This window comes from Dipodomys spectabilis, unplaced genomic scaffold (genome assembly GCF_019054845.1).
Source record: "Dipodomys spectabilis isolate Male_0828 unplaced genomic scaffold, ASM1905484v1 ptg000054l, whole genome shotgun sequence".
In the NCBI taxonomy this organism is placed as follows: Eukaryota; Metazoa; Chordata; class Mammalia; order Rodentia; family Heteromyidae; genus Dipodomys; species Dipodomys spectabilis.
Window position 1 is genome coordinate 25,427,328 of NW_024870731.1, and position 22,960 is coordinate 25,450,287.

Consider the following 22,960-nt stretch of genomic DNA (forward strand, 5'->3'; position numbering starts at 1 on the left):
ATATGCAGAGCTCCAACAGTGTGAGTTTCTAGGGGATGAAATTCTTCAGTCTTCTAAGCAGTTTCAGAGGATATCCAAGAGAACCATGAGGAAGTACAAACTGAAAAGTGTCTGTTTCCCATGTACCTGCTGCTGCTTCTGATTTTGTTCCTCTCTTCATAAAAATTCCCTGTAGGGATTCTTCTCTTGGTGCAGTCCTGAATAAATCTCTGTAGCGAATTAATCAATGAAGGAGTACATTTTAAAACAACATTTTACCCAATAATTCTTTATTTAAAAAAGAGAGCTTTTGTGGGGGGGGAGCTTTTTTTTTTTAACTTTGAGACTATAGAAGCAAATTATACTTTATAATCCTTATTATAAATGGAAAATAAAAACCATTTAAAGAGTATAACAATTCTCTAAAGAAATTTCTCCAATGACTTGTTAGATGAAGTTAGAGAAAGTACTTAAAAATGTCATAACACTTTTAATATGACTACTACTGAGCTAATTTTAAATTTTTATCTTGAAAGAGAAAAGTTCTTATCAAAATTACAAAAATGTTGGGCTGGGAGGGTGGCTCAGTGGTAGAGCACTTGCCTTGCACGCATGAGGCCCTGGGTTCGATTCCTCAGCACCACATACGCAAAAGGAAAAAAGCTGGAAGTGGCGCTGTGGCTCAAGTGGTACAGCGCTAGCCTTGAGCTGAAGAGCTGAGGGATAGCGCCCAGGCCCAGCGTTCACTACTGGACCAAAAAAAAAAATTACAAAAATGTAACATTATTAAGATATGACTCATGCAAAGCATCATGTATCTGATTTAACATCAGATCAGATTTCTGGATTCTATGATTTTAAGGATGGAATCTAAGGATTACACACATCATTCAGCACTTAAGGAAATTATGAGAGATTTAACCTTAGTTTTTATGAATGATTATGATAACCTTCATGTGAGACCATTTTAAGTTATTTCCCTCAAAAAATTCTTCATTTTCTTAGTATATTTTTCTACTGAAAATGAATCCTAAAAAACAAAACAGTAAAATGAAATCATATAACAGAACACTGAACAATCACATTCCTTGAGTAATAAATGCTAAAGCAATGTGGATGGATTTACCTCTTATGCCAGCAATCTTAACATGTAACTTTCCTCCATGATGAACAGACACCATAAATATTGTTCTCATAATATGAAAAGCTCATGCCACACCTGGAACCTATTCATGGACTTCATTTTCTCATATACACACTAGAAATGCATCTTTCTCAGTCTTCAACTTATTTTATAAGACAGTGATGTTACCTGTTAAAAACTACCTAGAATACCCAATGAATACACACATCAGCTTGAAAACGTTTTATTAAACATTTTAGGTGTTATTTCCTATTTTTAAAGAATAAAAAATTTCAATAAAACAAATGTACATTACAGTTAGTTTCTGTGTGAAGAAAGCTGAATGAACTGTGCATCAATATTGAAAAATACAGTATTTCACTGCCAAAACTTAACCTGCCTCAAAGAGCATTACAAATTCTGAACACACCAAGACCATGTAGTTGCTATAATTTCATTGGGAATGGTGAGCTATAGCCTATCTAGGGCTTAGGGTCTGTTTTGGTGCCTGCTTCTATCTCGCAGAACTTTTCATCATCTGTAATTGAGAAAGAAACATAAAACCTTAGTTAACTTGGCATAAACTTTATGTTTAGTGCACATGTAAAAATATTTTTATCTTTTATTAGCCAACACATTTCAAGTGAAGATGGCAAAATGGCAGGCTGTACCTGCAAATGGTCCACATAAATGCTTGGTTTAAAAAATACTATTTTGATTGCTTATTAACTGAAGCAAAATTCAAGGTTGGTGTGCTAACTTCACTGAAAAAAAACAAAATTGATGGCTGGTGTTAGTGGCTCAGGCCAGTAATCCTAGCTACTCAGGAGGCTAAGATCTGAGGATTGTGGTTCCAAGCCAGCCTAGGCTGGAAAGTCTATGAGACTCTTATCTCCAATAAAATACCAGAAAACCAGAAGTGGCACTGTGGCTCAAGTGGTAGTGAGCTTGATCTGAAGAGCTGAGGGACAGTGCACAGGCCCAGAGTTCAAGCCCCATGACTGACAAAAATAATAAATAATTAAATAAATAAATCTATCTTGGGTTGTTTCTAAAAACAATCAGAAAGCAGGTAGCAGAAGAATTTCCACTTAGCTAATAGTAAGAAGAACAAATCCTGAGTTAGTTCTAAGCACCTACGATCCACTGGGTATCACATTCTTTCTATGAACTGATCATTTAGCATTTTCTGTCTGGATCCTAAACCATTACCTCAAGTCATAAACTATAGAAACAAGTAAAAAATGTCCTATTTATTATCCTCAAATCTTAAACTACTAGATATGTAATTACTTTACATATTATTACGTAATGATTCATTAGCATATATTTAGAAAGGTGAACAAGTGAGTGCTTTTTAATGTAAGCCAGCTACACTTCTATTTAGAAATTGAAGGCACAGTCTCTCTCCAAGATGTATATTCCACAAGGCACAGTCCTTAATCATTCAAAACTCTACATGAAGCTAGTTGCTAGTGGCTTGCATCTGTAATCCTAGCTATGCAGGAGGCTCAGATCTAAGGATAGTGGTTCAAATCCAGTCCAGGCAAAAAAAGCCCATGAAACTTTTTTTTTAAATAGGTCGTGGAGCTTGAACTCTGGGCCTGGGCATTTTCCCTGTGCTCTTTACCTTAAGGCGAGTGCTTTACCACTTGACCCACAGAATCACTTCTGGTTTTCTAGTGGTTTATTGGAGGTAAGAGTCTCACGGAGTTTCCTGCCTGGGCTGGCTTTGACTGTGATCCTCAGATTTCAGCCTCCTGAGTAGCTAGGATTATAGACGTGAGCCACCGGCGTTTGGTTCCATAAGACTTTTATCTCCAATTAACTACCAAAAATGCCAGAAGAGCTATAGCTCAAGTGGTAGAATGCTACACTTGAGCAGAAGAAGCTCAGGGACAGTGCCCAGGCCCTGAAAACAAACAAACAAAAAACCTACCCAAACTCTTCATGAATGAATATTCATTCTGAGACAATTTCTACTTACTTTCCAGTGTTTGCTGAAGTTCATGAATAGTGTTAAGAAGAACATAAAATTGCTTCCGTCTCAAATCCAGCTGTAGGTAACAAGAGAAAAATTCATGTAAGTTGATCTATAAACACATATACATTCAAAACAAAGGCTATAAATGAACCTACCTTATCTTCAATATTTTCTTTAATATGTGAAAGATGTTCTAATTCTTTTCCCAGAATTTCTAGCTCCCTGAAAAAAAAGATAACTGCTAAAGTTGTCTGCTTGGGGAAGAGAATATATAATTAACACAAATCTAATAGTATTTTAATACTAAAAGGCAAATATGAAATTAGGACATTCCACTATTGTCAGCCTTTTAAAGCTGAAGATGATTTCTAATTCCTAGATATGTACTATTTTCATTAAAAGTACAGTTTTAGATAACAGATTTTAAGTAAGGAAAACAAAGAAACTGAACAACCAAACTAAAGAAGTGGCCTCCTGTGTCACGCTGCCCTCAAGTCTTTATTTTTGTAACAGAAATCACATTGCTGGTTTACTGACTTTAGCCCAGCCCAATCTTCTATCCCTTTTCCTCCTCTATCTCCCACTCAGGATCATTCAGCCAACTCTTTGTTAACATATACATTTGTATCTCTTAATAATACATAGTATTAATATATAATACTTAGAGAGAGGCTTATAACTTTTATAAATGGTTACTCTTCTGAATGTATTTCAGAAATGATTTAAAATTCATTACATGTGTTTTTTCCCCACTGACTATATTTTGGAATCTGTGTTTTAGAAATATATACCTAATCTGTATTTTGTTTTTATCTTATTATCTTGGTAGTACTATTTTTTTTTTTTTTTTTTTTTTAATTTGGAGCTTCTACTTGCTAAAGGAATGTTCTACCACGAACCACATCTCCAGTCATTTTTACTTTAGTTATTTTTCAAACAGTCTCACATTTTTGTCCAGGATGGGCTTCAGATCATGATCCTTTCTACCTATTCTTCTTACATACTTATTGGTTGAGATGGGGTCTAGGTAATATTTTGCCAGGGCTTGCCTTGATTGATAATCCTGCCAATCTCCACTTCTTAAACCGCTTGGATTGAACCACTGCTATTTAATATTCTACTATAGAAACAGAATATATTCCATTTATCCATTTTGCTATTGAAGCATCCTCTGTGCGTGTATTTTAGACCTACAAGTAGTAAACTTGGAAGAAGAAAAGGATTTAACCAAGCTGTATTAGAATGTATAGTTTTGAAACTGTGACCCTTCCTTTTGATAGGCTTTACATATTTCTATTGAAATGAAAAGCATAGGCTAGTTCTTAAAAGCTCTAATCTTACTTTAATGTCTCATGTCTATCTGGATGATGTTGAATCACTTTTGCCAAAGCATCATATTCTGAAAGACATAAAAATGTTTACCAAATTAAAGATTTCTTTTGAACCATCAAAGCAAATCCTATTTATTTTCCTAGTACATAAGGAAGTGTAAATGATATGTTATAATGAAGTACTCCAGACAGGGAGTTTTTGCTCCATTCCTATTTTTTTCATTGATACACTCTGAACAGAACATAATAGGTCAGCATAGGCATAAATGGTTATTAAGTAGACTGACAAGGATCTTAAGACACAATGTGCCCAAAAACTAATAGTAATTACTAAAAAATAATGATCAGCTTGGTGCTGGCAGCTCACACCTATAATCCTAACTACTTAGGAAGCTGAGATCTGAGGATCACGGTTCAAAGCCAGCCTGGGCATAAAAGTCAATGAGACTCTTATGTCCAATTAAAATCACAGAAAAAGCCAGAAGGGGTGCTGTAGCTCAAGTGGTAAAGTGCTAGGCTTGAGCAAAAAATGTTTAGGAGGACAGTGCTCAGGCCCAGGACTGGCAAAAAATAAAGTAATGATCAGTACAGAAACACCCTACTGTTAATTCCAGACCTTAATCAACAGAACTTCTCATTTATTCTAAAGGAAAATATTTCAGAAACTGTAAAATAACTTAAGGTTCAGGACATTGTTTCTGTACCATTGAAACCTCCAAGATGAAGTCATGTGACTCCTTAACCTTTTTAAAGAAATGATAAATGATAAAATCACTTAACAGCTTCCTAATATATGAAAACACTGTTTAATTTATAAGTTGATACATCTTGCCATAATTGCACTGCATAAACTGAATAAAGTTTCTCTTTTAAAAAGAGAAAATTGTTGGGCACTAATGACTCATGTCTGTAATCCTAGCTACTCAGGAGCTTGAGATCTGAGGATCATGTTATAAAGACAACCTAGGCAGGAAAGTCTGTGAGACTCTTATTACCAATTAGCTACCAAAAAAGCTGGAAGTAGAACTGTGGCTCAAGTGGTAGAGTCCTAGCCTTGAGCAAAAAAGCTCAGGGACAGTCCAGGCCTTGAGTTCAAATCCCAGGACCAACAAAAATAAAACACCTTTTTTAATTAAAAAGAGAAAATAGAACTGTACCTTAATTATCTCTCTAAAATGTGAGGTTCAGTGTTCTGGATCTCATTGACTTTAATTTTTTTTTTTTTGCATTACACAAAATATGCTTGTTATAAAACAAAATTGAAAAGCGTAGCCATAAGAACTCCCAACCACTAAATAATCAGTAACTTTTCTATTTCCTTCTAGTTTTTCATATATATTATCACAGTTATTACTAAACACTTTCTTATATTTCTTTTTCCTAACTACATTAAGGAGAACTAATGCTCTTATAATTAAAAATCACTTCAGATATTTTTAGGAATTAGGCAATGGCTTACCTTACCAATAGAAGAGATTAGAACAAAACTAAATTCTAACCTTTTTTAAATTAATTAGGCAGTCTAAATCTTTGTTTCATATTTAATAAAAATTGCTGAAGTTTAGATTCTTCAAAAAAAAGTATCTCTAATCAACAACTAAAACTCCAAAACTAGATACTCATATAAATCACCTTTGCTCATGAACTGTAACATCATGTAGACAAAAGGGGCTGATGAGTATAAAAATTTAATACTAAGAAATACTTGGATAATAATACAACTCAGCAAAAACAATAAATAAAAGAAAATTCAGCATAGCCTTCCTTCTCCTATTTTAAAGAATATAGGGTAAGAATTAAATATGGCTCCCAATTCTTTTTTATAAATTAAATTAATCCTGGCTGCAGATTTGGCTTCACAGCAGTTAAAGCTGCATGAAAATAGTCAGTAATAAAGAATCTGCACACTAAACTAACCTCAAAATCCTTACCTTGGCGATTTTTTCGTATTCGTTTTGCTTGAAGAATCTGCTTTTTGCACTCAGCAATTTTTTCATGTGCTCCAGCAATGCTACTCTCTACAAAAAAAAACCCAGAATTTTAGAAAGTTATAATACCATGTATAATAATCCATTCATTTTTAATTTTAAAATGTGTTTCTAATTTAATGTTTCATTGCTAACAGACCTGCGTTTAAAAATAGCTACAACCCAAAGCAGTATATATATTAGAGTATATATTCTTTGTAACTAACATTTACTGTATTCTTTTAATTAACATTGTAACTACTATTATTCTTTTGTCACTAGCCAGAGAAAATTGGTAGCATGTTTTTCCTTTAGGCTAATAAAATTATAGAAACACTAAATACTTTTGTTTCTTTACCTATTTCTTTGTAAATTTTTTCATAATTTTCCATTTCTCTGAGATTCATATCATATACCAGCAGAGTTTTGCCCATTGAAAATTCACATTGAGACAGGGTGCTAAGCATACGTTGGTACTGGCTATATCTAATGAAAGAGAGACAGAAGATGTTAGTGGACTGCTAAGGTTGAACTACTATAATTCAGGCAAAGATTTGCTAACTAAATTTTACCAAATCCTGAGAGACTCATTTGTTATGTTTAAAATAACTTAGAATATCTGCTCCTGTTTTCTTTATCTAAATATGGTACACATGACTTTATAAACTGCTTCAGTTACAAATGCAAGGTAAGACTATTGTTCTTATAAATAGTTTAAACAACTATTTGAACTGTTTCAATCACTTAAAAATCTTTTGATTATAAGGGTTACTGACCATAATTTTGTCCTCACAAGTATTTCACTCTGTATGAAACAGTTTATGTGGAAAGTGAAGTCACATAAGGAAAAATTTCTTTGTGAAAATTCCCTACCTGAAAAATAGCTAAGACAAACAACAACAAAAATTGGCTGGGGATCTGGTTCAAGAGGTAGAGTGCCTTTCTAGTACGTACTGAGGTCAAACTCAAGTACCACCTCCTCATACAGTCACACACACGCACACACACACACACACACACACACACACACACACACACACACACACACACACACACACACACACACACACACACACACACACACACAGAGGCACATGCACACCTTATCCTGGTCTGGTGGCACATGCTTGTAATCCCAGCACTCTACAGACTGAGGAAGGCTGGAAAACTGAGTTCTAGGGAAGCCTGGTATAAAGAGCAAGATCCTGAACCCCCTCCCACAACAAAACAAAAGAATAAAATCTACTTTTGACTTTTCAACAGGTATTTCCATTGGACATTTCAATAGTGAAATACTAACAAGACTAATAAAATCACATCTACACTGGTATAGAAACACTGGTATGAAATGAAATACCCCTCTTCTTGGGATCCAGAGTTGCACCACTTAATGAAACTTTTCACTAGCAAATTAATCCTCCGATCATCACCAGCGCCATCTCCATCAATTAAGAGTCGCTTCCGTATGACTTCATCTGGAGAAAAGAAAGGTAATGCCTGTTTAAATGATCATCTGGCCCTTAGGAACTTCCCAAAACAAGTAAACAGTATCACTTTTCACTTGTCCATTTAAAATAAAGCTATTGATATGTACAACACTGAAATGTACACATCAAATGGCTAGTTAAAACAGTCCTGGCACCAGTGGCTATTTTAATCCTAGCTACTTAGGAGGATGAGATCTGAGGATCACCTTTCAAAGCCAGCCCAGGCAGAAAAATCCATAATAGTTTATCTCCAATAAACTACTCAGAAAAAGCCAAAAGTGGCACTTTGGCTCAAGCGGTAGAATGCTCTGCTAGCCTTGAGGACACAGAGGCTCAGTGACAACATCCTCAAGTTCAAGCCCCAGAATTGGCAAAAAACAAAAACAAAACACCAAAAAAACCCAGGAAATTTTGTTATGCATTCCTTATCATATTAAAATACATATATATGTACTTTAAAGAGAAAATGATTGTCTGTCATGGTCATGAAATGTTCTTGGAGCTGATTATAGGTGAAAAGCCATGCGCTTGGAGTTGGAAGATTACTGGGTTGAGAGGAAACAATTTTCATACAATCGAGAAACAAAGATGATAATTCTTAGAAAACCTCTTTTGAAAACAAGTTGTCCAGACTGATGGAGTTCAGTAACATGTCTCTGGCTAGAAAGAAACGCTGGTAAGAGCAATAGAGAAATGAATATTTCAAACGTGAAATGGTAGACTAGGAAGAGTATGAGATAGATCAGGGAAAGATCTGTGAGGATTTAAAACAAAAACAACAACAAAAAGAACATTTTATTTATGCCCCAAAGGAACAGAAAAGGCAGTGTAATGTATCTTATACTCATAAACTGACATGTTAAATGATAACCCTTGTGAACTTAAAGACAATAAAAATAAAAAATAAAAAAAGCAGTGTAGTTCACAATTAACACAGGCAAGTCTCAACTACTAGGCCTGGCAATCCTGAGTATTTTGTGTGTGTGTGTGTGTGTGTGTGTGTGAGAGAGAGAAAGAGAGAGAGTACTGGGGCTTGAACTCAGGGCCTCTTGCTTGCTGTTTTGCTCAGGACTATTGCTTTACCACTTGAACCAAACCTCTAATTTCAGCTCCTACATAGTTAATTGGAGACAATTGTTTGGAGGGTTCTGGGTCTGGGCTAGCTTTGAATCCCAGTCTTTAGAACTCAGACTCCTGACTAGCTAGATTTATAGGCATGAGCCACTAGCACCTGGCCTCAGCTAATATTCTTACTTAAAATAATGATCATGACAAAGAAAGGTAAATAAACTAGCATTTTTCATCTATCAGACTGACAAAGATGCAACCCTGATAATTAAATTGTAGGCAAGGGTATTGGGAAACTATGTTTACATAAACTATGAATGTTTTTATGGCCCTGGGCATAATAGACAAAACTATAAATGCATACACTTTTCCGACCCTGTATTTCTAAGTCTAGGAATTTATTCCCTTGTTGCATCTGTGCCTATGCACAAAAACACATGATGTTTTCTTAGTGTTGTTGTTTGTAGTACAAAGAATAAAACCTAATTATTAAGAGACTGGTTAAGGTGGCTGCCAGTGACTCACACCTATAATCCTAGCTACTCAGGAGGCTGAGATCTAGGATCATGGTTCAAAGCCAGCCCAGGCAGAAAATCTGTGAGCCTCTTATCTCCAGTAAAAAAAGCTGGAAGTGGCTGAAGTGTTAAAGTGCTAGCCTTGAGCAAAAGGAGCTCAAGGGCAGCACCCAGGCCCAGCCTAAGGACTGGCAAAAAAAATAAAAAAAAAAAGACTGGTTAAATGATGAAACATTAATACAATGTAACTCATGCAGCCACATAAATAGTGTAGGTATCGATATGGATGCCAAAATCATGTTCTTGGGTGTATTAAGTAGGAGAAAAACTATGTTTAGCTATGTTGCAGAAAAGGGAGGATATGAGTGGCTAGATAATACGTTCAGGAATACTGGAAGTGATGATAGTGGTTGTTTTTGGTAACAAAGACTAATGTAATTTTCTTATACACCATTTCACAGGGTTTTTTTGGGGGGAGGTGTTTTCTATTTTGAACAAATGCAATGTTTTTTAAGACAAATTTTTAAGGTGTAAATAATTTCTGGAGTCCCTGGATGATGTCTCAACAGTAGTCTTTAAACAACAGCTCCTATGTGTAGGTGGACATAGTTTTGAGCACAGCAAAGTGGAGATAAACTGTGGAAGGAAGATGGTTCCAGTGTTAAAATATAATCTGTGAAAACACCATACATACACTTTTAGAATAAGCTATGACTGTCAGTCATTGTTCTGAAAGACTTCTCAAGCTACAGATCCTTCATTTGTTCTAATGTTACATTAAAAAAAACTAGTGTTTTCAGTTTTTAACTACCAACAATATTGTAAGAAATTGAGATAAGCAAAACCAGTCTTTGAAGAGATCAAAATATGAGAAAATATATTTTTGCTTCAACTTCCTAAACAGAAAAAAATTAAAAATATCCACCAGGTGAGGCAATCAGGTAATGGTTCAAAATAATACTGTTCAATAATCCCTTTGCTCCTGTTTCTTCTCAAGTCCCCCCAAATATCCCGGTCTTCTTCCAGATGCCTGAACTTCCATTTGAGACTGGAGATTTCCAATACATGTGCATTCAGAAACAGGTAAATAATATTTGAGTGCCTTAATGGGGAGACTATCACTGCACCCCAATTTTCAACTGGAAACTAAAATATTTAAAACACACTTTGTGATCATTCCCGTTGTGTATTTCAAGATCTGGCACCTTTATATATGATGGTACTATTCCAATTAGAAACAATTATGAAAATATTTAGAACACTGTACAAGCCAAACCAAATATACTCTTATTTCTGATTTCCCTACTAAAGTGTTAGACAGTACTGTTTCAACCTATGTCTTACACATTCAGGGATTATTTATTTATTTATTTTGTATTGGGGATTGAACTCAGGGCCTCATACTTGCTAAGCTAGCACTTCTCATTGAGCCACAACTGTATCCCTGTTTCTTACTGGCCACTTTTGAGATAGTGTCTTACTTCCTGTCTAGGCATGTACCTGGATGAGCTCCAACTAAGTTAGGCCTCTTGTAGTAGCCTGTATAACAAGTGAATGCCACTGGGCCTAGCACTCACTTGAGAATAGGCCTTGAGAACCTCTCTATCCAGGACTGCCTTGAACAGTGATCCTCCCAATTTTAGGCTTGCAAGTTTCTAGCATTACAAGCATGAGCCACTGGCACTGGGCTCAATAAATATTTCTAACTTGGATTTGAGGTACCTGCATAGAACAATCAGCTTTCTAAAAAACCTAGTCTCAAAAACATTCCCAAGGGCTATCAGGCAACTAATTTTCATTTCCACAGTAGTAATTATTCTACTTGTACAAGAGATGGGAATATCTTATCAATGAGCAGATGCATCCAAAGGAATAAGAGTAAAAGCTGAGGATATAAATAAAGAATGAAGCTTGTCTGTTCTCACTAGAGAAAGAACATCAACATGAACACATATATTTAAAGAAAGCTACAGGGTTGAGTGATTTATACACATTAGAAATTAGGATTAAAGCTCCCTTTGGTTTAGGGGCACTCAGACAAGGCAGAATTTGAACTGCTGTTTGGATTTTTAAATTATCAATCAAAAAAATAGGTGAGGGCATTTTACCAGTATCTATCTAAATTCCAAGTAATATAGTTTTTGTCTCAGAAATCCCAGATATAGTTGTACTTAAGAAACAAGACAGCAGGTATGTACACTGGAGCATTATAATAATAATGAAGCAACATTCAAATATTGGATGCTTAGTGGCTAATGTCTGTAATCCTAGCTACTAAAGAGATGAGATCTGAGGATCAAAGTTCAAAACCAGCCTAGAGAAATGAGGCTATAAGACTATCTCTACCTAACTAACCAAATGCTGGAGATGTGGTTCAAGTGGTAGAGCACAATCTGTGCACACAAAAGTCAAGTGAGACCATGAGATCCTTCTGAGTTCAAGCCCTGGTAGCTGCGCGCGCGCACGCAAGCACACACACACACATATACACACACACTCCAAAACAAAAAAAAAACAACCCACAATGTACATCAATAGGGAAACAAATTAAATTAAGCAAATTTTGTTATAAAACATGATAAAGTACTATGAAGCTGTAAGAAAAAAACAGAATGAAAAATTACTCTGATAATGCAAAGTAACACTGTAAGGTCCACAAGAACAGTATTACAGTATGCTTCTGTCCAAATAAAAATGAAAGGTGGTAGGTACATTTACATTTGTACAGATACCCTGGAAAGATAAACACAAAACTAATAAAAAGGAGTTACCAAGAAATAGGATAGTTTGAGTGGATGGGAGACAGGCTAGAAGACAGAATATATTTTTATGTTATATGGCTTAAAACATACATATATATATATATCTTTATTGTTATTGCAAAGGTGATATACAGGAGAGTTAAAGTCTGACATAAGTCAGACTGTTCTATGACTTTTAAACCTGAGGAGTATTCAAAATTTGCTGGCGGTGGTGCTGTGGTTACTTACAAAAGAAAACATGCAGATGTCCTCTCCCTTTCTTTACCCCTGGAAGGAACAAAGTTTTGAGCTAGAGCAGAAGTTGGGAATGGAGCTGGATCTGAGAACACTAGAACACCAGGAAAGACAGATAGCAAGATCCAGGGATAGCTGTAGGTAAGAGACTCAGGGACTTTTCTTCCCAGGCTGGCTTCAAACCATTATCTTCAGATCTCAGTTTCCTGGGTAACTAAAATTGGAGTGTGGACCACTGATACTGGGCTTAGTTTTGAGTAATTATTAAATCAAATAAAAGCATATTTTTAAGAAACAAAACAAAACTCCAGGGTCAGATTGCAGGAGTCCATACTACTAGATACATGATCTGTTCATAGGCAACTCAGAGCAGTTAAGATTCATGGGTAGAACTTCCTAGAAAGAACATGCTGAAGACAATGTAAGAAATGATGTAACTAGAAAAAGCTCACAAACAAAAGGCTGATCAGGAGGCTGCTTTCTAAGTACATGCAGCTAGGAGCTGACATGGCCTAAATTTAAAGGAAAGGACTGTAGGCATTGAAGGCAGGTTAGGATTGAACAGAGTGAGTGTGCTAAGCCGAGTTCTGGCAGCTGGGGGAGTCCCTGTTCAGGCACTGGCTGACTGTCCTCTCACTTCAGCCTCATCCCTCGGTAGCCTGTATAACAGGCTATAGTATAAGCTCTGTAGTATAAATTCACCTCCTTACGGGCTACCTTTGTGGGCCAGCAATAAACTAGAGCTATGGTTTGGTTAGTTCACTCAGTGTTTGCTTTGTGTGTGTACATATATGCATGTAAGATAAAGATTAGATGTCAGTTGTAAAACGTGAATAAAATGATCTACTTTGTAGGACTGAAGTGAAACATCATAGAAATAAAAGTATGTGAAAGAGTACAATGGCTGTCCATCATGGCAGCCTCGCTCCTCCTTCAAATGTATTAAGCTCATTTTTATGTTAAACTTATTCTACAATTTGTAGCATCCTAAAGGTGTAAAAGAGCAAATGTTCAAAGTATATATATACACACACACATAAAGCCCTATGGTGTATAGATATACACTATGCATTTGTGCATACCAAATTTTGTTCACTTGTAATTCCTTACATGTTGCTTCTGTCTCAAATTTACTTACACTTCTAGCTTAAACTGTGTGGAGACTATTGCTGTCTTGAAAATTCTCTGTGGACAAGAATTACTTAAATAATATTTGCAAATGGAGAGCATAGCTCTGTCAGCAAAAAAATAAAACCAGGAACAAAAACAGGTTCCCAGTTTGACAACAGTATTTATTCTTTTAAGATTTAGAGTTCCTAACACATTGCATAAGCATTATTATTTTTAATGACACAGAAATGAACTCCATACAGAACACACCTAAAACATGTTTGTTTACTATTTACTATTAACACTGACTTCATAAATTACCATCCTTGAAGCGCTCGGTAAACAATTTGATTGTATAAATAGTTTTGGCAGGACTTGGTCAATCCCATAAAAACAATAAAGATAGCTTAGAAACTATTTTATTGATATCAAATTAAGATTAGTTTGTAAAAACAAGTGTGCAGATTCTTGTTAGGTTTATCATCAGCCTGCCATCACTTATATATTAAAATGAATGGCACATAGCTCATTTGCTAGATTCCTCATGGCAAAGTAATTCTCAGCCCCTCCTTTCCAGCAGTTTAAAATAATTAAGATAATTTTTTTGTGTGTTATGCCAGTACTGGAACTTGAACTCAGGGCCAACAGTAATTTCAGATTTTTCAGGACAAACATATTAGGAATATACATTAAATCCTGGTACTGGGGGTTCAAGCCTTTAATCCTAGCTACTCACGAGGCTGAGATCTGAGATCAGGTTTCAAAGCCAGCTCGAGCAGTAAAAGCTCTTATCTCCAATTAACCACCTAAAAACTGGGTGTGGAGCTGTGGCTCAAAGTAGCAGAGCATTAGCCTTGAGCAAGAAAGCTCAGGGACAGGACCCAAGCCCTGTATTCAAGCCCCATGGACAACAACAACAACAACAAACACATTAAAGGTGGATGGGACACATAAATAGAATGGTTTGATTTCTCTCTGCAAGCATTGATCTCTCCTACAATCCAAACTGCTGATGCCAAAGTAAATTGCTTAAGCCAAAACTAAATTTGAAAATAAGAAGTCTTTTTCTCTAAATATTTAGAAAATGGTACAACCTCAATCTTCCTTTGAAAAATTATTTGTCTTGGCTAAAGGAATTCTAATTGCTGGACTGCACTAGTGATCACTTTGCTGAGCCCCAAGGAAACAAGCTAATGAACTGGATGAACCAGTGAAATAGGAATAACTACAGCACAAGATTCATGTTTACACACCTCACTTACTGAACATAGACCCCACTTGTTTCTTCTCACACTGAAAAACGGCCTGCCATGGATAATAAGTGGCCACTCAACTTCAACATACTTCACAGGTATTATCACACATCATCCCTGAAAATGTCACCATGGAATGTGCCTCTACACTCATAGGAAAATATGCACAATGAAAATAATCCTGTAATTATGTCATGTTTTTAGGCATGCAAAAGATGATTTCAAATTATAACAAGCATGTATCTGTACATGACACTTTTGGAATAAAAGAAAAAGCGGCTATCAAAACCAACAGGCTCTATAAAGACGAATGAAAAGGCACATCTCCTCCTCCCCTTGCGCATCTCCCATCTGTTGCTCTGGCAGATTAACATATTTACCTAATGTTCTCTGCATTACAAAAAGTACTCTTGAAATTATTTCTATCAGGTTACTAACACCATTTAACACCTTTTAAATTAACAGCTACAAAATACAAACTGTTAACACAGTTTAAATTAACAGTGACATCAAAACTCTTTTTCAGTTAGCCAAAATGCTAGGTTGGCATCAAAGGAGAATGGTTTTATCACTAACTAGCCATGTGACTAAGACACCAATTCCTCAGGAACTCCATTTTTTTCTATAAAGCGTCAGGGTTGGAAGGTACAGTCCAGCATCTATCAATGGCAATGTAGCACTTTATCTCCTTCCTTTTGAGGCAGTGCAGTTCCCTGTAATAGAAATAAAGGACTGCTGGATATGCAAAGGCATATATAAAGATTAAATGAAGAGGGTAGTGATCAGGTACATGAAATCTGTAAGAGTTCATTGGCCCTCATCTAAGCTCCAGGGACAAGTGCTGACCCCCCTCCAAGAGATTTTCAAGAGGATGAATATCAAAGACATTGGTTTTTTACTGCTGACTCCACTGCCAACAGGAATCCAAGCCTACTTCTCTTATGTCAAACAGTCTGCCTTGGTCTCCCACCTTCCAATCTTGGCTTCTTACAATCCGCTCTCTATACCAAAACTAACAATGACCTGAAAGATGAACTGAATCACTAGCTCTCATCCTAAAATCTTCCAATGGGTGCCAACTGCCAGCAGAAAACCCACTCTTTCGTAGGTGTAGGGGCTCCCATTTACCTTATTTGGTACCATAATCCTCCTGGCTTACCTGGATGCTACCCCAATGGTGTTTCTTATCCTTCCCCAAAGAGATAGAGCTTGTTTCACAAGCTTAGGCTTTTCACTACTTTTTTCTCATCTGGAGTACTTTCTTGAAGGGCTTTTTATGTAATTGATGCTTTCAGGTAGGTCTCACTTTAACTGTAGCTTTTCAGAATTTATAGCTGACCACCTTATTTTCTCCCAATTTTTAGCATCCCTCTCCCACTACTGTCAACAAATTCACTCTCAAAACTCGATTTTGTTCTTTCTAACAAACTAACTTATTTGACCAAACAGTATTGCTTCTCTCCCTCAGTCTTGGATCAGAGTCCTACCTCTTGTGTCTAATTCTCTTCTATGAACAACACCTCCCATGCTGTAGAAGGTATACAATAGATATTTGTTGATCACATACAATACTAATTTCAGCTCAATTATTTGAATTCTGTAAACAGAAGACAGGGAAGGGCAATCTCCATAGATTTAAAGATAGAGAAGACACAATTCTCATCATAGCAAAGAGATTAGTAAAACAAATGATGTTTAGTAATATTTACTATTTTACTGTATATACTAATATTACTATGTACTGGACTCAATGCAAACCCTTCACAAATTTTACTGCATTTCATCCTCAAACCAATCCTCAGAAGTAGATTTATTATTACCTTCATAAACAAGAGTACAAAACAAGCTTAGTAACTAACCTCCACAAGGTCAAACAGATTCTAAGTAGCGGAATGAGGATTTTTGTGGCCTCTAAGAATTTCAAGGCAACTGGTTGTAGTTGACTAGAATTCATTTTCCCTCCCCTACTCCTATTGGACAAAATCTATTCCTCCTTTGGAGTTCTCTACCTCAATAGATGCATACCTAGAAGGCACACAATCACTACCTAGAAGGCACACAATCACTCAAATTAGAAACCTGGGATCATCATTGATTCCCCCCCCCCCCTTCCCTCATATTCCTCAGTCACATCCTGTTGTGGTACTTCCCCCTCTACTTCTCTGTATTTTCTCTTGGTGGAATTTCAACTTGGCCTGTGGTCCCCCACACTCATTAGGACTACTGCAGCAGTAGTTGGTACACAAGATGCACATAGTGAGAAGCATCAACTCTGGAGACAGATGCCTGGTTTAAATTAGGAGTCATTTACTACTCATAATGATGTCATGTTACTTAATCTTTTTGGGTGGCATTTTCATTCATAAAATTGGGACAAACACCGCCTGATATGCAGTCTAAGTACTATATAAATGTTCGTTATAGAGAGGTTATTTAATTAGCAGTCTGTCACTTTCCCTTTCCCTTCATCATTCTTCACTCAGTACTACTGCATATGAAGCAAATCTGGGGCTGAGGATACTTTAGTGAGGATATAGTTTACTTGCCTAACATGAATGAGACTCTTGGGTTTGATTATCAACACAGGAAGAAAAAAAAAGCAAATCTGAGTACACCATACCAATGTTTAAAATGTCTAACGGCTTTCCACTGCACTTTAAAAGCTATGGCTCATAACTTTCTAACTTCTAGTCAATACTGGTCAGTTATCTTTTAATTCTTCCAACTTGCACTCCCCATCTATGCAGGCTATCTACATTTGTCTTCAAAAATAGAATTAACAATAAATTTTTTAGCAATAAGGTACAGGTGGCTCATGCCTATAATTCTGATACTCAGAAGGCTCACACTACTTTGGAGACTTGTGGTTCAAAGCCAACCAGAGCAGGAAAGTCTGGGAGATTTCATCTTCAATTAACTAGCAAAAAGTCAGGCTGGAGGTGTACCTCAAGCAGTAGAACACCAGCAGTGAACTGAGCTAGGCAGAGGTCCCTGAGTTCAAGCCCCAGTACTGGGGGAAAAAGGGCCAAAGTTTTTTTTACTCCCTTCCTCCAGGAAGGCTTTCTAGTTGCCCCCAAACACTCTGTAGCTTTATAATTGTTGTATGTTGTATAGCTCCCTACTTTGTACTTCTCCCATGCTAACATTTGCAACCCTTAAAACTAGTGAGCTGGTGGCTCATGCCTATAATCCTAGCTACTCAGAAGGCTGAGATCTGAAGTTGGGAAAAAAAAAAACCTCCATGAGACAATTTCCAATTAACCACTTAAAAACCAGAAGTGGAGTTGTGGCTTAAAGTGGTAGAACACTGGCATTGTGCAAAAAAGGTCAGGGACAGTGCGTCCAGGCCTTGCATTCAAACCCTGAGCAGACAAAATAGCAAAACTAAAACTAACACACACACACACACACACACACACACACGCGCGCGCGCGCGCGCGCGCGCGCGCGCACACACACACCCTAGTAATTCAATGTATGGCTCTCACCAGAATGCAACTTTAGGGGAGGAAAAGGTTTGCCTGATGGTGCTGGGCTGTGTAAATCCCAAGTAGGATAAATAGCTGCTGAAAAAAATAAAACTGAAATACAGCAAAGTTAAATTTCCCCATGAAGTTCCAGGGCGCTTCTCTGCTACTTACCCAAGATCTTGTCACTGTTCACCCTAAATCATCTGGCTTCTTAATCCACATTAATTCCCCCGTGGGTCCCCTACTCCCTCAGAAATAAGTTTCTCCACGGGGGCCTCTAGTTTACCCTATCCTCAAATAGCTTTATTCCACATACCCAGATGCCAAAGGACCTGCTTTTTCCTTAACTGCCCGTTATGCCTGCCCATCCTTTCCTACCATTCTGTTCCCCCATTTCTGCTCGGTTCCATGTGTCCACAAACCCAGCCCTCTACCCCCCTCACTGCAGACGACCAGCCGTCTTCCCCACTCCCACGGCCTTCCCAGATCTTCCAGTGTACTGTACGGTCCCCAGTACAGTGCGGGACCGTGCTTCGGGAACGCCCACCCTCACCTAGTTCAGCCAGGCGCTGGCCCGCCCCTCCCCGTTCTCCCCCACGTCGGCGGGCCCTTTCCCACCGGTCCAGGGCCGGTGTCACCCCCGGAGCCTCCGCACACACCCTCAGCCTCGTGGCGCACTCCTCCCTCCCGGGCCTCCACAGACCCTCGGACCCGGCACCCCGACCGCCTCCACTCCCCACAGCGCACCGCGGGAGGCGGGCCACACCCCTCGGCACCCCGCCCGGGACCCCCTCCGACCCCCCCGCCCCGACGCCGGGACCCCGGCGTGCGCTCGCAGCCCCCCCCCACCCCGATCCTCCCAGTGGCCCCCGCGCGGCCCCTCGGGAATGCCGGCCCTCCGGGGTCCAAGGCAGGGGCGGGGGGGCTCCGAGGAGGGGCGTCGGGCCGGTGGGGAGAAGCCCGGAAAGCCGAGGAGGGAGCGGCCGAGCGGCTGCCGATCCCCCTCGTCCGCCCGGAGCGCGGGGAAGGACGCGCGGAGCCGGGGAACGGGCCTCACCGTCCGTCACGGCTCCCATGGCGTGCGCGGCGGCGGCGGCGGCGCAGGCTGAGGCGGCGGTTGGCGGCGGCGGCGGCGGCGGCGGAGGTCAAACTCCCACAATGCAGCCGGGTAAACAGCCATGGAGGAGGAGGCGGCGGCGCCCGCGGCCGCCCGCTCCGACGCCTGAGTCGCGCCGCCGCCGCCGCCGCGGGACTCGCGCACCCCGCGCTCGCCGCGCTCCCCGGGGGGCGGCTGCAGCTGCGGCGGTGGCCGGCGCGTGACGGGGGTCAGGCGGGCGGACGCGGGGCTGCAGCCCGGGCCGCCCCCCCCCCGCGCCGCCGCCGCCCCCGCCCGGCCCACGCCTAGAGGCCGCCCGGGAGGCCGCCGCGGCCGCCAGGTGAGCTCGCCCGGGCGGACGCCGCGGGGGCTGCGGGAGCGCGCGGGGCCGCCGCGGGCGGGGTTCCCCCCCTCCGCAGCCGCCCCGAGAAGGTGACCCCATCCCGGCAGCGGGGAAGGCGGGGTGCTCGCCTCTCTGGGGAGGGTGGAGGTGGGGGGGGGAGCCCGCGGAGCCCCGGGGACGAGGGGCCGGGGGGCGCTGAGGGGACGCGGCGCGAAGTTGGCGCCCGCGCGCGCCGGGGTGGGTCTCGAACGCGGGCCCTGGCGGCGGGCGCGGCCGGCAATGACAAAAAAAAAAAAAAAAAGAGCCCCCGCGTTCCAGGTGGCGCGGTTCCGGCCCGGCGTCCGCCCGCTTCCTCCCCGGGCTCCGGCGTGTGCCTGGGCTTGGGTGACAAGAGAAACTTCGCGACCTCCGGCCGGAGTTGACCGAGCCACCCGCCGGCGTGGCGCCCGCCGGCCCCCGCGCAGCCGGAGTCCCGCCGGCGGGGATCGTCTAGGGGTGTGTGTGTGTGTGGGGGGGGGTGTTGAAGGTGCCCGAGTGCGGGTCGGCGTCTCGAGAGGAAGTTGCGAGCGGAGGGAGAGGTGGCGGCCGTGCCCCGCGACGGACCCCGTGCCGGCCTCCTGCCCGGGGTGCAGCCGCACTTGCCAAGAGCACACGGCGGGGTTCCAGCGGCATCTCTTCCCAGAAGTCACCTTCATTCAACTTGGATGAGTTTCTAGGCCTTGGCACCCATGTAAGGTGGGGGGGGGGGGGGTCCAAGCCCGAGGCTGCGGCCTCCCGTGGGGGTACGGTCAGCCCTAGAAGCCAGTCGGAGATTCGAACCCCAGGTGTGCTCTTGGAGCCTGGTCGTTAGGTTTTTTTTTTCCGGTTTTCACCCCCCAACCCCCTCCCACCCCACCCCCACGCATCCCCAGCCCAGGACCTATCCGGGATAAATCAGTGGTGTGGCTTCTCAGCTTGGCGCTTTCAGTTTCCTTTCTCATGTTGGGCCCATCCTCCCAATTCATTCAAAGAGGAAGAGTTAGTTGTAAATGGAAAACACACACACACAAACAACACGTAAGACGAGTATGGAAGAGCATGTTTACTCTCTAGGTAGAAATCCTTATGTGTAAATTTTAATTTCTATTGAGAGGCTTTTTATGGTACTCCATAGAAGTAGACTTGGTGGCCCAGAGATAAAAATTACCTTATGTGAAAATGCGGCCTTCATTTGTCCACACTGAACGTGTGAGGCACCCTGGCTTTGAAACAAGTGGCACTATGGAAGAGAGATTTCTTGTTTAAAGGGTAATTGGCACCCGGCACCAGTGGCTCAGGTCTGTAATCCTAGCTACTCAGAAGGCTGAGATCGGAGGATGGTAGTTCAAATGTAGCCCGGGCAGGGAAGTCCCTGTGACATTATCTCCAATTAATCGCCAAAAATCTGGAAGTGGAGCTGTGGCCAAAGTAGTAGAGTGGTCCTCTTGAGCACAAAAGTTTAGGTACAGTTCAAACCCAATGTCCCCTCCCCCCCATTGTCATTTAGAGGAAAGATGCTCTTTTTAAGTTAGTTGTTACTTGATCTTACCATCTTACTCATTTCAAACAGTAGTGACTTAAAAAAAACAACCTTTAATTTTTTTTTTATAGGACGGTGTCATTGCTCCTTGTAACCATTAATTTCCTTCCCAGAGACAGTCTATCAGTATTCATAGACAGAGGACTGGCCGAATATTAAAGTTTATTTAACTCACAATTCTGTTAAACAGGGTTAGGAAATTTCTAAGACCACCATGAACTGAAAAGACCTTAAAATTTGAGGTGTCCCTGACCGTAAATATTCAAGGAAGTTCTTGACTCAAGTGGTAAGAGGCACATAATTTGAACTTTTAGGAACTCTTCACAGTCTGCTCTGTCAGCCAGATAATTTGATTTAAGATTACATTGACCCATGACTTGAATATTTAAAAAATTTACTGTATTTATTCTTTTGTAATAACATGTATGGTAAGAAAGCATCTTTTTTTAATTTACCAGTCTATTTGTGAATGTTGAAATAGAGTGGACTTGAGCTCTATACCATACTAATGTTTCTTTTTAGTCAGGGACACAGAATTGGAAGTAGCAAAGTAAACAAAGCTGGTTTAATGAACTTGTATTAGTTTAGATTTAGTGATTCACTGGTTTCTTTGACAGTATGGGAGATTAGTTAAGGAAGTTAGTGTGTTTATTTGTCCTTCCCTTTTGAGACAGGATCTCACCAAGACTTTTTGCCTTTTGGAAATATGAAGGCTGATGAGAGGACTGGCTGGACTGTACTCTTGGCTTGTAAACCAGGTAGGCATTTCTGAAATATGCTTTTAGGTTCATCATCCTCTGTGACTATACAAATGGGTTTCAAGAGATTTCTAAATCTCTTGTAGTTGGGACCCAAACTTGTTTATGTCTGGTTTTCTGGAACTCTGGTATGTTGTTATAAAAGAAGTCTAGGATTTTTAAAAAATAGACTTAAAAAATAAAAAACAGACATCCTTTTATTAAATAAAATGAAATATAAGTATCATTTCTATAGCACAAAAGTATAAGAATAATTTTTTTTTCACAAGAAAATCAGTATAAAGAACTAGATCTTTATGTTCAGTACTTTTTAAAGTTGTCTTCACTTGCTCATGTTAGGAGTGGTAAAAGTACTTCCATTTTTTTCCCCACAGCAAAACATTGCCTGTCTGGTCCTATACAAATAAAGGACAAGCTAGCCTGACATGCTATAAGCAGTATAACTGTCCTAATTATATCTAAAAATTTAGACCAGAGAGTGAATAAGCAGTGACTTGAACTTGACACCAGCCCTTAAAGTAAATGGCTCATTCGGCTCCACTGTTTCTGGCAAATTTGAAATTTGACCAGGGACTTATCATTTTATGGCAGTATATTTGTGCCTTGGCAGGAACTGATAGGAAGAAATACAGTGTCTGAGTCAAAACAGAATTTACCTTGAGGTATCGTTCACTAAATGAGAGACCCCAGACTTCACATGCCTAGTGTGTATGAGGCCTTAATTCAGTCTCCATCACAACAATAAAGGAAGACAGGGCAGGAAAGGAGGAAGGAAAAGAGAGAATGGCAGCGAGAGTTATAGGTGTTACCTTCCATCCATGAAGTGCCTGGTAGTATTTGTGAGGACACTTCCCCAAAAAGAGAGAGTGATGAAGCATTTTTAGAGGACCAAGCTCAAGTCTTTGCCTATTCAATTCCTAAA

At 40.1% G+C, this 22,960-nt stretch overlaps 3 protein-coding genes across 5 annotated transcripts in view; 1 reads left to right on the forward strand and 2 right to left on the reverse strand.

Annotated features, from left to right (window-relative positions):
• The window catches only part of LOC122108236 (cadherin-related family member 3-like), a 73,989-nt gene extending 73,503 nt beyond the window's left edge, over window positions 1-486 (reverse strand). The window contains exon 1 of the mRNA XM_042680258.1: window positions 127-486. The gene's annotated coding sequence lies outside the window, so the exon portion shown is untranslated. The remainder of the gene's footprint in view (window positions 1-126) is intronic.
• Window positions 487-1,330: 844 nt separating this feature from the next.
• On the reverse strand, window positions 1,331-19,485 carry Thoc7 (THO complex 7). Its single transcript, XM_042680259.1, has 8 exons — window positions 19,341-19,485; window positions 7,742-7,859; window positions 6,743-6,870; window positions 6,349-6,435; window positions 4,428-4,485; window positions 3,242-3,308; window positions 3,090-3,159; window positions 1,331-1,640 (listed from the first exon to the last, which is right to left on the reverse strand). Exons 1-8 carry the CDS (start codon window positions 19,357-19,359, stop codon window positions 1,585-1,587), a joined length of 603 nt encoding a protein of 200 aa, XP_042536193.1. The 5' UTR covers window positions 19,360-19,485; the 3' UTR covers window positions 1,331-1,584.
• A 185-nt stretch (window positions 19,486-19,670) lies between these two features.
• Atxn7 (ataxin 7) overlaps window positions 19,671-22,960 on the forward strand; it is a 135,170-nt gene continuing 131,880 nt past the window's right edge. Inside the window, exons 1-3 of one of the 3 annotated variants that reach the window (XM_042680129.1) lie at window positions 19,675-19,719; window positions 21,471-21,566; window positions 21,955-22,038. The gene's annotated coding sequence lies outside the window, so the exon portion shown is untranslated. Of the gene's footprint in view, window positions 19,720-21,470; window positions 21,567-21,954; window positions 22,039-22,960 lie in introns of all 3 variants that reach the window. The other 2 variants (XM_042680127.1, XM_042680128.1) reach the window with 2 other exon arrangements.

Excerpts from the sequence above, each read along its gene's own strand:
- Thoc7 (XM_042680259.1), bottom strand. Across the intron at positions 6,871-7,741 it reads TCTGGATCCCAAGAAGAGGG|ATATAGCCAGTACCAACGTA; the intron begins GTATTTCATTTC and ends CTCTTTCATTAG. Across the intron at positions 1,641-3,089 it reads ACTTCAGCAAACACTGGAAA|ATGATGAAAAGTTCTGCGAG; the intron begins GTAAGTAGAAAT and ends TCTCAATTACAG.